General features: G+C 36.7%; 1 protein-coding gene across 1 annotated transcript in view; it reads left to right on the top strand.

Moving 5' to 3' along the window:
- The window catches only part of TOPAZ1 (testis and ovary specific TOPAZ 1), a 56222-nt gene that overhangs the window by 5288 nt on the left and 35631 nt on the right, over window positions 1-15303 (top strand). Inside the window, 2 exon segments of the mRNA XM_037148212.2 lie at window positions 9719-9780; window positions 10486-10613. Coding sequence (XP_037004107.2) covers window positions 9719-9780; window positions 10486-10613 — 190 coding nt within the window.

Raw genomic sequence — 15303 nt, forward strand, 5'->3', positions numbered from 1 at the left:
TTGCTGAATCAATATATTTCTTTACCACAAGAAATGAGTTCATAAAAGGCTCATAATAAAAAAAACTTTGTAAGTTTGAGGTTTTTTAAAATATATTTTATTGATTATGCCATTACAGTTGTTCTATTCCCCCCTTCATTCCCCTCCACCCTGTACACCCCCTCCCCCACCATTCCCCCCCTTTAGTTTATGACCACATGTCTCAAGTTCTTTAGATTCTATATTTCCCATACTATTCTTGCCCTCCCCCTATCTATTTTCTACCTACAGTCTATGCTACTTATTTTCTGTATCTTTTTCCCCCTTCTCCTTCTCCCACTCCCCTGTTGCTAACCCTCCACGTGATCTTCATTTCTATGGGTCACTCCTGATCTAGCTGTCCTCTTAGTTTGCTTTTGTTTTAGGTGTGGTTGTTAATAACTGTGAGTTTGCTGTCCTTTCACTGTTCATATTTTTCATCTTCTTTTTCTGAGGTAAGTCCCTTTAACATTTCATATAATAAGGGCTTAGTGATGATGAACTCCTTGAATTTGATCTCATCTGAGAAGCACTTTATCTGTCCTTCCATTCTAAATGAAAGTTTTGCTGGATAGAGTAATCTTGATTGTAGGTCTTTGGATTTCATGACTTGGAATACCTCTTTGCAGCCCCTTCTTGCCTGTAAGGTCTCTTTTGAGAAATCAGCTGACAGTCTGATGGGAACTTCTTTGTAGGTGACTGTCCCCTTATCTCTTGCTGCTTCTAGGATTCTCTCTTTCATTTTAATCTTGGCCAATGTAATGATGATGTGCCTTGATGTGTTCCTCCTTGGGTCCAACTTCTTTGGGACTCTCTGAGCTTCCTGGATTTCCTGGAAGTCTATTGTTTTTGCCAGATTGGGGAAATTCTCTTTTATTATTTGTTCAAATAAGTTTTCCACTGGTGGCTGTTCCTCTTCCCCTTTCTGGTACCCCTATAATTCGGATGTTGGAGCATTTAAAGATGTCCTGGAGGTTCCTAAGCCTCTCCTCATTTTTTTTGAATTCTTGTTTCTTCATCCTTTTCTGTTTGGTCATTTTTTTTCTTCCTTCTGGTCCACTCCCTTGATTTGAGTCCCAGTTTCCTTTCCATCACTGTTGGTTTCCTGTGCATTTCCCTTCATTTCAAGTAGTTTAGCTTTCAAATGTTCCTCTAATTTGTGACTAAAATCAACCAGTTCTGTGAGCATCCTGATGACCAGTGTTTTGAACTGTGCATCTGAAATTTTTGCTATTTCTTCGTCGCTTAGAGTTATGGGCTCTGGGGCTTTGAGTTCTTCTTGAGCCATGGTTTGGTCTGTTCTCACCTGTTATGTATGAGGGGTGGAGCCTTAGGTGTTCACCAGGGAGGGGCCACCAGGGAGGTGTTCACCAGGTCACTGGGTTGTGACCCTGTATGTGGGGGTGGGGTCAAAGGGGGACAATAGTGGTCCCCTCTGCTGCTTCCCACTGCTGGGGCCTGCATGGTCTGTCTCACTGCTCATTCCTTCGCTGGTTTATCTGCGTGTGAATGTGTGACCGCAGTCAGCCTGCCACCTTGCACCCTCAGTGGGTCTGGCAGCTGCTACTCCACACCTGGAATCCGCCCATGGCTGCCTGCGCACCTGGGTCACTCTGGTGGACCTTTTCTGCCCTGCCCAGCTCCACTGCTGGATTCGCCCCTCTTACCAGTCTGGCTGAAAGGTTTATTGTTGTCGGACTTCCATATAGTTCAATTTTCTGTGGTTTGGCTGCATTTTTGTTGGTAAAACTTTGTTGTTTTTAAACTTGGTTGTGTGAGAAGGTACAGTGTTTCCACCTACGCCTCCATCTTGGCAGGAGTCCCTTATAAGTTTGATTTTTGTTATGACTTTTCAAAATTGTATTATAACTTCAGACAGCAACATTTGCTTCCCTGATATGAAAAATAAACATATAATACATATTCATTTTTTCTCCCAATCTCGTCCCCCACATTTTTGTTAAAACTTTTTGTTTTATACTGGTAAACTTTGTGCCAATTCCATTATCTTCAATAATCTGAGTTTCCAAAGACACTTACTCCTAGTTCTCTGAAACTGATTTAGTCCTCACCACCAATCCTTTGGCTTTCCTCTAATCTTGACTATTTTTATTCATTTCTTAGTTGGCTAGATTTCAGAGCAATTTTCTTTTAAGAAGAGTTCATGCTTGCTGTGTTCTTTAGGATCTTAGGTACATAGAATGACTGTTGTCTAAGAGCAGATTGGGTATAAAATTATTAGTTTACATTTTTCCTACTCAACTATGTAGCCATTCTTTCTTTCTGGCTCTGAGTATTGTAGTGGAAAAGCTGAGGCCAACTAATTCCCTGTCATCCTTTCTGAACTGCCTTCTTTCTTTGTATGGCTAATTATGTGTTGGTCTTTCCTAGACAAGGTGAACCATTTTGGCTTGATTCAAATTTAATTTAGATAATTTTTCTATTGTTGTCTTTGAACTTCATTTTTCTTTTTTCATATACTTTTAAGTTTTTTATTGAATTTGTTGGGGTGACATTAGTTAATAAAATTCTATAGATTTCAGGTGCACAATTCTATAATACATCATCTGTATATTGTACTGTGTGTTCACTACCCAAAGTCTTTTTTCTACCTCCCCTAACCCCCTTTCCCTCTGGTAATCACCATACTGTTTCTTGTATCTGTTAGTTTTGGGTTTGTTTGTTTTTTTGTTGTGCTTAATCCCTTCACCTTTTTCACCCAGTCCCCTAACTCCCCCTCCACTCTAACAGCCGAGAGTCTGTTCTCTATATCTACGAGTCTGTTTCTATTTTGTTTATTTGTCTATTTTCATTAGATTCCACATGTAAGTGAAATCATATGGTATTTGTCTTTCTCTGGCTGGCTTATTTCACTTAGCATAATATTCTTCAGGTCTATCCATGCTACTACAAAAGGTTAGATTTCCTTCTTTTTATGGCCAAATAGTATTCCATTGTATAAAGATACCACAGTTTTTTTTAATCCAGTCATCTACCGATGTGTACTGGGGCTGCTTCCAAATCTTGGCTATTGTAAATAATATTGCAATGAACATAGAGTGCATATGTTCTTTTGAATCAGCGTTTCATGTTTCTTTACTTCAAAAACACCAATTATACTTTTATTGGCTCCTCTTTTTCTTTCATATCTGCTTCTGATGTTTTGGTTTTTAAATAAACTTGAAAATTTCCTTAGAAGTTATTTTAATATTTTCTTTTCTTCTACACTGGAAATATGAGTTTTACAGTCAACCATAGTTCCAGGATAAACCTCAACATAAAAAAATAGAGGTATGAGAACCAGTGGGTCTGCTAATAGTTGTGCAAAAAGTTGTTAATGGTTCTAAAACTAAATGAAGCTTAAAATATAGTTCCAGATTGTATCTCTCTCCCTTTTAGCAATCAGCTGCTAGTTCATATACTCCCTTTTCCTCACTCTAAGACCTAAGAGGTTGAAGCCTCTTAGAATGGGTTTCTATTTTACAGAAATAGAAATTAAAGGTGGAGGGCTTGGCCCAAACAGCCTCAGAAATCTAGACTGCCTGTTACTGGCAAAACAGGTAGACAAACTTGAGTTGATTTTGTTGTTGGGAGAAGTATTTTCAGACCTGGTTAGGGAGAATGTTTAAGTGTTTAAGTTAAACACTTAAGTTATGTTAGAATGCATATTCATTGTCAGTCAGCACAGTGGGGAAAGTTCATATTAAAACCCAAAGCATTAGAAGCATGTTAGAATTAATTCATTAGAACTTGAACTGATGAGCTTGGAAATGTGATTTGTAAAACTTTTGTGTTAGCCTGTAAGTATAGCTGGAGATCTGAGAATGTCTGTAATAGCCAGTGATGGAAAGTTAATTTGTACTAGAACATAGGATTATCTTCAATCACAATTATATTATGCACTAAAATACCAGTTGAGTGATATTATACAGTGGGTTATTGAGATTTTAAGAATCCACCAAGTAGTCAAGGGAATTACTATATAGGTAGAGTAGTGGGGGGAACTAATATGTTTGGAACAAAGATGTATCAACTGAGGTAACAAGAACACTAGTAGTTTAGAAAAGTGCAATGAAAGGACATCTTGGAAGTCAAAATTTGTACTGACTTAGGAAGTTTGGATTGATTTAGCTTAATGAAGGGGACAAAGGAAAAAAGTTTGGTGTGAGAAGAGAAATGATGAAGAAAATGTGGACCAAAAAGGTATAGATAGGTATGTATATGGTTGCATGGGAAGGTTATGAAGTCTTGCCTGACTTTTCAGATAGAGGTTGCAGCCCCTCTCTAATCCCACAGCAACTTTTGCTACCTCACTTATGGTACTGATTTCACAATAATATAATTTACATCTTTTTCACCTGCTCAACCTTTGGACTTCTTGGGGTAGAAAATGTTCATGTCTCATATAACTTCATAGGCCCGGTCACTCATACATTGAGGGACAGGAGAGAATTAAGATTTCAGTTCCTACTATATTGTAGGCTGTTTCTCAAGCATTGAAATACGTATAAATTGAGACCAAATTCTTTCTTTCTATGCAAATGTTGAAGAATGGTGAGAAATAAAACTTGATAACTGGGGTGATGTTACATTAAGAAGGTTCGAAATTTAGGCATCAAAATTTGAACTCAGTACAGAACTGATGCTGATGATTGATGAGGATCAGTGACACCACCTTTGCAACTTAGACTTAAATCCATAATGAGTCATCGTACCTTCTAAAGCTGGTAAATAATAAACACAAAGTTCTTTTGGAAATACCTAGCACTAATGCACAGAAAATAAAGGCCTATCACTTTTACCCAAATATTTGAGTTCCATTAGACCCATGCCTAGCATAGATCTATCCTGGGCAGATTACATCATCCCAGGTAACCAAATCCACTTGCTTTCTCAGAATCTGATTTAACCTCAGTTTGTCCTCCAAGAGATTGGCCTTGTAGAGTAGTCTAATCACTAGTTGTACTATACCAAATGACAAGAATAAAGTTTCCACCGGAAGTAAAAGTCATTCTTTGTCTCCCTCATTTACAGGGGTGGGCAAAAGTAGGTTTGCCAGTTGTGAGTACATGAAGCACATAGTTTGTTCTTATATTATTATAATCATAACCTACATGCCATTCCATATGAACAACTGTAGATCTACTTTTGCTCACCCCTGTATTTGGACTCCTGGGCCTGCTTTTCAGGAAGTTCACTTTGTTCCATTCTTGCCACCAAATTTCTGAGGCACTCTTAACTATAGTGCAACATTTTACACTTGATTGGGGTCTACCCTGTGCTAGATATATCACTTATATTTTTTCATGTGGTGGGATAATTCGGATGTTGAAACTGGCCCTACTACAGTTAACATTGAGTCAAAGAGATTAACTTTCTAAAGGATACACAGCTAGTGTCAGAACTGGGATCTAGACCCAGAGCAACCCGCTCCAAAGTTTGTCTGCCCTGCATAAAAGAGCATGCTTGAAAGAGTGGCATTTTTGGTTCTGTGACTTTGACTTGATTGCTCTACAGACTGCCACAGAACGTTATTTTACTTTTGATCCTTTCCCTCATCTCTTCCTACTCTTTAAAGTAGCTAGTGGGGCAATATAAAGAAGCATAATTCTGATTTTTATTTTTTTCTTTTTGGAGCCACATATACCATTGTTTCTTGTCTTTGCTGAAATAAATGGCATTGTACTTGATGGAGTATTTGTAATATTAGGAGACCTAACACCTCACAACATGGCATCAGGCTAGTGAACCTCTGACCTAATGAAATAGATACTCTAATGTTTAATTGCCCAATAAATTTTGAGAGTCCTATTCGGAAACAGCATATGTGAACCTAAATGAACATTAACCACAATCAGCTACTTAGTATCTCGAAAAGAAGCAGTAACATTCTGAACTTTTCTTGGGCAGTAGTTTCAAACTTGTTCTGCTAATAATTCTTGAGCAGTCATCTTTAAACAATGTTGTCAATTACCTATAGTAAAGATACATTTTACATTACAATCCAGTACATACTTATGAATGTGTGAAATAATAGATTTACAAAAACAGTATTTTCCTTACTTCCAGTGATGTACCATATTTTGTACTTTATTCAGTTTTATTTTAAAAAACAATGGTCCTGGCCCTGGCTGCTGTGGCTCAGTGGATTGAGTGCCAGCCAGCGACCCAAAGGGCCATCAGTTTGATTCCCAGTCGGGGGGGTGCATGCCTGGGTTGTGGGCCAGCTTAGGTCTCCAGTAGGGGGAGCAAGAGAGGCAACCACATATTGATGTTTCTCTCCCTCTCTTTCTCCCTCCCTTCCCCTCTCTCTAAAATAAGTAAATAAAATCTTTTTTTTCTTAATAGTCCTGGTTGTAACCCATTAAATTTCATCATCCCCTTAAAAAATTCTCTGGTAGAAGATAAGTGATGTAATCTGGGTAGTTCTTCAGAAGGCTCTCTTGTTCTTTCCTGTTTGCTCAAATCTTCTCTTTTGATTCTCTGTTCTGTAGCCTCAGCCACCTCAGTTTGCTCCTCTTTTGCTCCTTCTACCCTTTGTTTCCATTTTCATTCCATCAAGACAGAGCTATAACTTTCCACTCCACAAATGCAAAACTGTAAAATATTTATGCGGATTATAATTTTGCATAATTTATTATTTTTTTAATTTAGGTGAATTTAACCTCTTATGTCTCTCAAACTGGAAACAAAATTAAATTGCTTATAACAAGAGTGGCACATGCAATTTTACTTTCCTTGTAAATTAGTTATTCATACTAAAAAGTTTCTCACACTTGCACTTGTAAACTATATCAGCAATACTAAAATACAATCTAATACTTTGAAATGAAAGCAATTCACTTGCTGTACTTATTTATTTTTTTTCCAGGAATAACCACCTCTATGTCTGAAGATCATACCTATTATGAATGTAACTTTCAGGATAATTATAAACCACAGAAACATCCCTTAGTTCTTCTTTGTTGAATCACTTAATCCTGTTCATGCTGTCACCTTATTTCCTGATTTTTCCTCATCTCAATTTTCACTGCTGATGTCTTAATCATCTTTCCCTTGAATTATTGTGATGAGCTCCTGGTTAATTTTCCTGAACTCTTTTAGTATAACCTCTCCATGGTGTTACTATGAAATAAATATTGATCTGTCAGTGACTGCTCACAGTATTTCTGTGGCTTTCAGCCACTGGTGGATAGAGTCTAAATTGCTTGGTATGGCTTTTTAAGGCTCTTTAGTAGATCTGAGTCCATTTGCTCTTCAACAGTTGTTGGTGGGGATAAAAAAAGTGGAGTGAAAGGCTAATGAAAAATAAACACAGCAAGAAGCTCACTGTTTCCACAGTATGTAGTGTACTTGAATCATTTTGCATGTTTCTTTTTCTGGAAGTCCCTTTCTCTTCATTCAGTTATCCTTCAAATCACATCTGAGATATTTTTCTAGGGACTTGTTCCAATAGTCCTCTTGTATATTTTGTCTGCTTGTATGTGAACCTCCCCCTTAATATTGGGAGTTTCTAGACAGGAGAGAGGCATCTTCATTTGGGTGTCCCTCATGTCTGGCCAGGAGGAGGTTAAGTACTGAGTATATACAGAGCAACTGGACAGACATGGGCCTTGTTCTCACAGTGCTTTTAGTCTATCAAGGAAAGCAAATAATTAAGCAACTACAATAAAATATGATAAAAGTGCAAGATACTAAAGGTGTCCTGCGCAAAGTGACATTTAAGAGGAACACTAAAGGATGAGTAGGAATTTGCCAATAGGTGAAGAACAGTGATTAGAATTTTGTCATAAAAGGAATAACCTATATGAAAGCCCACAAGGAAGAGCATGTCACAACTGAAATGCAGAAATAACAAAAACTGAAGCTAAAGAATGTGCAGAAATCTCCATCGTGAAGGCCTTTACAAATAGAGGGACCATAGAATTTATCTTCTGAATTGGAAAACTTTTGAGATGGAAATGGGGAGTATTAATAATTAATATGCCAGGAAACAGGCATGAATAGACCATCCTAGATAAACTAGAATTCACCAGGACTTTGAACTTTATCCTGAGAGATATAGGGATTCACTGAAGGACTTTCAAGTAGCAAGAGAATCTGATTAAATTTACATTTTAAAAATCACAGCTCTGCTGTGGAGAATAAATTAGCAGGGAGCTATTGTAATATTTATATCAAAAGGGCATGATCATTTCAAACATAAGTGAGAGTGGATTTGAGAGCTTTAGAAAGTACAGATTGATTAATTACATGGGAGTGAGGCCAGAGATAGGGGTTAGGGATGATAACCTGGTTTCTCTCATTTTAAACAGGAGCATTACAGTTCTCTGATGCAAAGGGACAGAATTGGGGAAGGGTACTTGCTAGTCACAGGGTCAAATTAAGACATGTTGAGTTGTCAAGGCATTTGAAATAATAAAATGGAAATATTCTAGTAGACATATGAGTCTGAGGAGATACGAGTTGGGAAAGAAGGTATGTTGGGGGGAAGAATACTTCATGTCTTCCAAAGACCTCAAAGAATGGTGTATATAAAATGTTATATTCAATTTTTCTTTTTCTGGGATATTTAGGATAAGTTTAATAAAACCCATTTATTAAATGAATAAACGGTGGGATTATGAGTGTCTATTAAACCTTATTCTATATATTTTATATATTTTTGTATATAATATATATTGTGTATTTATTATATAATATAATAAATTATTTAATATAATATAAAATATGTGATATGTTTTGTGCATATTATATGTGTTTTATTTATATGTTTATATGTTATATATTTTATAAAATATATAACATAAAATATATTAATATGTAATGTATATTAATTACTATATGTAAAATACATATTGTATTTTTTATTTATTTATATATTATATTTTATAAATGTATGATATAAATATATAATATATTTGTATGTATTAATATATATTTTATATTTTATTTATATACTATATATTATATATTTAATATATTTTAGTCTAAATTTTAAAAAATGGAATGGTATTTGGACATTTGTTTTTGAGTGACTCTTATAGATTTGGTTTTCATTGTTGAGCCTATGCTTTTGGCTTTAAGAACATTTTATCTCATTTAATCCTCACAATAACCTCGCGGGTAGATGGTATTCTTACTTTACACATATGATTAGACTCAAAGAAGTTAAATAAATTCACCACAGTTAGCAGAAAGTGGTAGAACAGTATTTAAACCCAGGTTGGTCTAACTCTGATCTCCACAGCTTTAACCTTAGGACCATATGTTGTCTTCAGTGACCACAAAAAAAAATAATAAACAAACAAAAAAAACTTGAAGCTGCTCTCATGCCCTGTACCTTTTATACTGGCAACAAGACATACATATACATACTTGAGAGTAGAAGTTAAACACTATCTTGTATTGGTGTGATACTTGAAAAAAAACGTAAATGCTTAGTATATGTCATCAAATTCTCTCTGAGTAACAGAGTTTGAATGGCAGCATCCCTAAAAATTGAAGCTCATGGAGTTAAAGGACCAAATTAGGAATCTACTTGAAAATGCTGGGTTCTGAGTCCCTCTATAGTTCTCTGTCCTTGGAGGAGAACTGATGTTCACCAGCTGCTAAGGCTAGTATTACATCCTGTTTGGAGAAGTAGATAGTTCTGCGTAGAGTATGTTATAATGTTTAAGCTCTGTTTGCTTTATAATAGAGAACTCCCTGTACTGGATCCTGGATTGACAAAGTCAGAGATCTGTGCTGCCTTACCAGCAGGTAAAGTTTCACATCTTCAGTATATTCAGTATCGAAGTATCTATTCATACCTCCATTCAGGTCTAGTTAAAATATATTCATTAAAATAGGAACCTTTGCATTTTAGAGTCTGTTAAAACATGTTTTACAGTTTGTCAAATTTTCTCATTTTAGTTGTCTGGTTGGCAGATCAGATTTTGAGAAGTTTCATTTGATTATTTCATAAATAACTTTGTTAGGCATTATCTACAAAATACAAATAATTGACCTTAGCAATTATTTGTTGTCTTATTTTGAAATTGAAATATATTTTAAGTTTTATCACATTTTAAATCTGAGGTTTTTTTTAAATTTTATAATTAACAACTAATTATCAGTTTAAATATCTAGGTCTTTAAAGGAAATAATTAATTTGAAAGTTAATTTTACTTTGATTTTAAAGTTTTAAAAATATATTAAGAATAGCTAGACATGATCAAGAAGGATTCTTAAATTTATCTTGATATGTCTCAATTTTGTTTTACTGCCACTTCTTTTTATATCCTATAATAAGAGTTATTTGATAAAGAGGAATAATTGTGTAACTTGCTGAAAACTTTGCTTCATATTTTTCACATTGCACTTTAAAAGACTATCTGAATTCTTTCTCATTTGTAAAATAATCTTTGAATGGCTTGGTTATTTTGTTGTTAGTAGTTTCTACAGTTGAATATTATTTCTTTTCAGCAGATGAGATAAAATATGATTTTAAAGATGAAAACATTTCCTTAGGAGAAGTTACTAATAAGACCTCTCAAAATGAAAAACTGGGAAACGTCAATGAACACATAAAAAGTTCAGACTTGGATGAAAAGGTACTAGGGAATATTTTGCATTTCTTATTTTTTGGTTTAAACAGTGGTAATACAGAAACTCATCTAAAAGTGTCATCAGATGACAAGTGTAACTGCTTTTTATTGACTAAAAGAATCATATTCTTTTGGCCAGGAAATATATCGCTTAATGTTTTACATAAGCACAGTGAGAGGGTTTTAGGAACTTCAGAAGATAAATAGGTTGATTTACAGGACATAGGCCTGACCTACTACTTTTCTGCTTTTATATGGTTTTCTGTGTATTTTTAGAAATGCTTTCTTACCAGTGTTATATTTATGTATGGATATGAGGGGGAACCCCCCCAAAAAACAGACTTATCTTCTGTGGAGTGGATCCCTTGTAGCACAGGCTTCCCTGCTACATGAGTGTTCAAGGAACCCATCTGTATCAGTGTGTCAGCTGGCGTTGTTGTGAGAGGCTGTGTTGGCTTTTTTGAAGACTTTCAGAGCATTTGCCCATTTTATGATAGGTGGTGATTTATGAAAACACCTGCCCAAACCGCGCTGTTCGGCTGTTTTTAACCAAAAATGTCATGAACCCCATGCCCCACCCTCCCTATTCACCCAGTCTTGCCCCAAGACTTTTTTTGTTTCCTCGATGAAAGAAATCCTCAAAGGGAAATGTTTTGCCGATGTGGAAGAGGTGAAACAAAAACAGCAGAAGTACTAAAAGGCATCAAAATCAATGAGTTCAAAAACTGCTTCGATCAGTGGAAGAAAACGTTTTGATGGGTGTATTGCATCAAACGGAGAGTACCTTGAAAGTAACTGAAGTTTAAACATGTAAAAATAAATGCACAATATTTTTTACTTTTCCAGATATGCATTTATTTATTTTTTATTTTATTGACTATGCCATTACAGTTGTTCTATTCCCCACTTCATACCCCTCCACCCTGCACCTCCCCGCCCCCACATTCCCCCTTTTAGTTTATAACCATGTCTCAAGTTCTTTAGATTCTATATTTCCCATACTATTCTTGTCCCCCTGTCTATTTTCTACCTACCATCTATGCTACTTATTTTCTGTACTTTCTCCTCCCTTCTCCTCCTCCCACTCCCCTGTTGCTAACCCTCCTTGAGATCTTCATTTCTATGTTTCCACTCCTGATCTAGCTGTCCTTTTAGTTTGCTTTTGTTTTAGGTGTGGTTGTTAATAACTGTGAGTTTGCTGTCCTTTCACTGTTCATGTTTCTTTAACTTCTTTTTCTTAGCTAAGTCCCTTTAACATTTCATATAATAAGGGCTTAGTGATGATGAACTCCTTGAATTTGATCTTATCTGAGAAGCACTTTATCTGTCCTTCCATTCTAAATGAAAGTTTTGCTGGATAGAGTAATCTTGATTGTAGGTCTTTGGATTTCATGACTTGGAATACCTCTTTCCAGCCCCTTCTTGCCTGTAAGGTCTCTTTTGAGAAATCAGCTGACAGTCTGATGGGAACTCCTTTGTAGGTGACTGTCCCCTTATCTCTTGCTGCTTCTAGGAGTCTCTCCTTCATTTTAATCTTGGCTAATGTAACGATGATGTGCCTTGGTGTGTTCCTCCTTGGGTCCAACTTCTTTGGGACTCTCTGAGCTTCCTGGATTTCCTGGAAGTCTATTGCCTTTGCCAGATTGGGGAAATTCTCTTTTATTATTTGTTCAAATAAGTTTTCCACTGGTGGCTGTTCCTCTTCCCCTTTCTGGTACCCCTATAATTCAGATGTTGGAGCGTTTAAAGATGTCCTGGAGGTTCCTAAGTCTCTCCTCATTTTTTTGAATTCTTGTTTCTTCATCCTTTTCTGTTTGGTCATTTTTTTTATTCCTTCTTGTCCACTCCCTTGATTTGAGTCCCAGTTTCCTTTACATCACTATTGGTTTCCTGTTCAATTCCCTTCATTTCAATTAGCTTAGCCTTCATATGTTCCTCTAATTTGTGACTAAAATCAACCAGTTCTGTGAGCATCCTGATCACCAGTGTTTTGAACTGTGCATCTGAAAGGTGGGCTATTTCTTGGTCACTTAGAATTATTGGCTGTGGGGCTTTGAAGTGTCCTTGAGCCATAATGCTTTGGTCTGTTCGTACCTGTTATGTATAAGGAGCAGAGCCTCAGGTGTTCACCAGGGTAGGGCCACCCAAGTCGCTGGGTTGTGATACTGTATGTGGAGGTGGGATCAGAGAGGGGCAATGGCGTTTGTTCAGCTCTCTCTCGGATTTCGGTCCCCTCTGCTGCTTCCCACAAGCAAACTTGGCCCCGCTGGTGCTGGCGCCCGGGTGTGTGGGCCTGTGCATCCTCCAGGACCCTGTGGATCTCTCTAACAAACTCTCTGTGAGCCTGTGAGCTTCTCCCGGCACCTCTAATTGGTGCTTTTAGGTTTTAATTCCCCTCGCTGGGGCCCTAGCCTGCGCAGTCTGTCTCACTGCTCGCTCCTTCGCCTGGTTTATCTGCACGCGAATGTGTGACCACGGTCAGCCAGCCACCTTGCGCCCCCACTGGGTCTAACCATTGCCACCTCATGCCTGGGATCTGCCAACCGTCGCCTGTGTTCCTGGGTCGGTCCAGCTGATTTTTCCTCCCCAACCCCACTCCATCAGCCACTGACTTCACCCCTCTTACCCATCTGGCTGAACATTTCATTGTTGTCAGACTTCCATACTGTTCAATTTTCTGTGTTTTGGTTGAGTTTTTGTTACTAAAATTTTGTTGTCTTTAAACTTGGTTGTGTGAGGAGGCACAGTGTTTCCACCTATGCCTCCATCTTGGCCAGAAGTCCTCATGATTACATCTTAAAGTATAATACCAGAAACAAGAATTTGATAGTATAATCACTGGGTGTATGTATGTCTAGTTCTGTGTATTTTATTAAGTGTGCATATTTTTTGTAGCCACCACTGCAATCAAGAGAATTATCCCATCATTACAAAGATCTCCCATAGGTTACCCCTTAGTTATACCTCCCTCACTACCCCTTACATGCCTAACATTAATCAATATGTTTTCCATCTCTGTAATTTTGGTATTTTGGTATTTTTGACAACCACTAATCTGTTCTCCATTTCTATTATTTTGTCATTTCAAGAATGTTATATAAATGGAATCATACAGTATGGAACACCTGTAGATTGTTTTTTTTTTTTCACCTAGTGTAATCCTCTAGATTACATTAAGTTTGTTGCATGCATCAATAGTTCGTTCATCTTTATTGCTTAATAGTCTGTGATATGACTTACCACAGTTTATTTAGCTATACACTCATTGAAGGATATCTGAGTTATTTCCAGTTTGGGGCTATTACAAATAAAACTGATAAATAATTGTGTACGAGTTTTTTGTGTAAACCTTATTTTTAATTTCTCTGGGATAAATGCCCAGGTCTGCAGTTGCTGGACTGTGTGGTAATTGCATGCTTAGGTTTTAACTGGGGTGAACGCACCCTTCAGATGACTCCCCTGTGGTAGCAGATGGTTGAAAAATCTGCTCAGCTCTTTAAGCTGGGCTGTTTGGAGTCTCCCTCACATGGGTGTAGTTCAAGGGTTAGTTAGAGATTTGAACTAAGTTTGTAAGCAGATTCTAGGGCTTCCTATATCCGTTCCCAGATTCCCAGCTTCACTTCCCAGTTTCTGACTTTGCCCTAAACTCTGTCTTCTGGCTCTTTGTGTCAGTAGGGCAAAGTTTTGGCCTTGCCAAATGGTACCAACTAGGGCGTGCCTTCAGGAGTAAAGGCATAAAAACAGAACATTTACCCAGTGCCATTCCTTATTTCCAGGTGTAGACCTCCCTTCAGATTGTATCTGTTTTCATATCTCTTCAGGTTTTTCAGACAGATTTTTTTCTGTTTTATCCAGAGTGTATAGTTGTCACCTTCAGGAGGACTAGCCCAATAAGAGATACTCTGCCATTTCTCAGAGTGGACCTATTGTGTATTATTTTTAATTTTATACAAAAGTTAGCCATACCATTCTTTGTCTTGCTTTTTGAAACCTAATGTACAATAAGGATTGTTTTTCTCAATGTATGTAATGATGCCTTCTTTGTATAATAACGTAATTATCCACTGTTTGGATTTACTCTATTCAACAAGCCCCACTATATCATGATGGACACTAGTTTGTTCCCATTTTTTGCTATTTACATATTGCTGCAATATGCATTCTGAGCATAAGGTGTTTTGCATATGTGCAAGCATTTTTGGGTTAGTTCTTGGAAGCAGGATTGTCAGTAGATTGCTCTGATTTACACTTGCAACAACATTGAATGAGAATGCCAGTTTTCTTCCTGCACACTCCCCAACTCCATGTTAAATTGTTTTGTTTGTATTTCTACTTTTACAAATGATTTTGTTTTAATTTGCTTTCCTCTTAATGAGTCTAGTTAAGTATCTTTTAGTATATTTAAAAGCCATTTATATATTTTTTCTATGAACTTCTTTTTATGTCCTTTGCCCATTTTTCTTCTGAGATCATGATCTTTTTTTATTGATAGGAACTTTTCATTAAACTTATTCTTTGTCTTACGTGGCAGTACTTTTTTCTGTTTTTCATTTGTGTTTCGACTTGGTTTAGAAGCTTTTCACCTTGAAGAAGCTGTTTATTTAGTCAGATCTATCACTTTAAGAGATACTAAGATGTATTATAAATCTAAAATATTCTTGGCTGTTCTGATATTCTAAGAGTACTTTAAGCTCTC

This window comes from Artibeus jamaicensis, unplaced genomic scaffold (genome assembly GCF_021234435.1).
Source record: "Artibeus jamaicensis isolate MK-2021 breed Jamaican fruit bat unplaced genomic scaffold, CSHL_Jam_final contig_519, whole genome shotgun sequence".
NCBI lineage: Eukaryota > Metazoa > Chordata > Mammalia > Chiroptera > Phyllostomidae > Artibeus > Artibeus jamaicensis.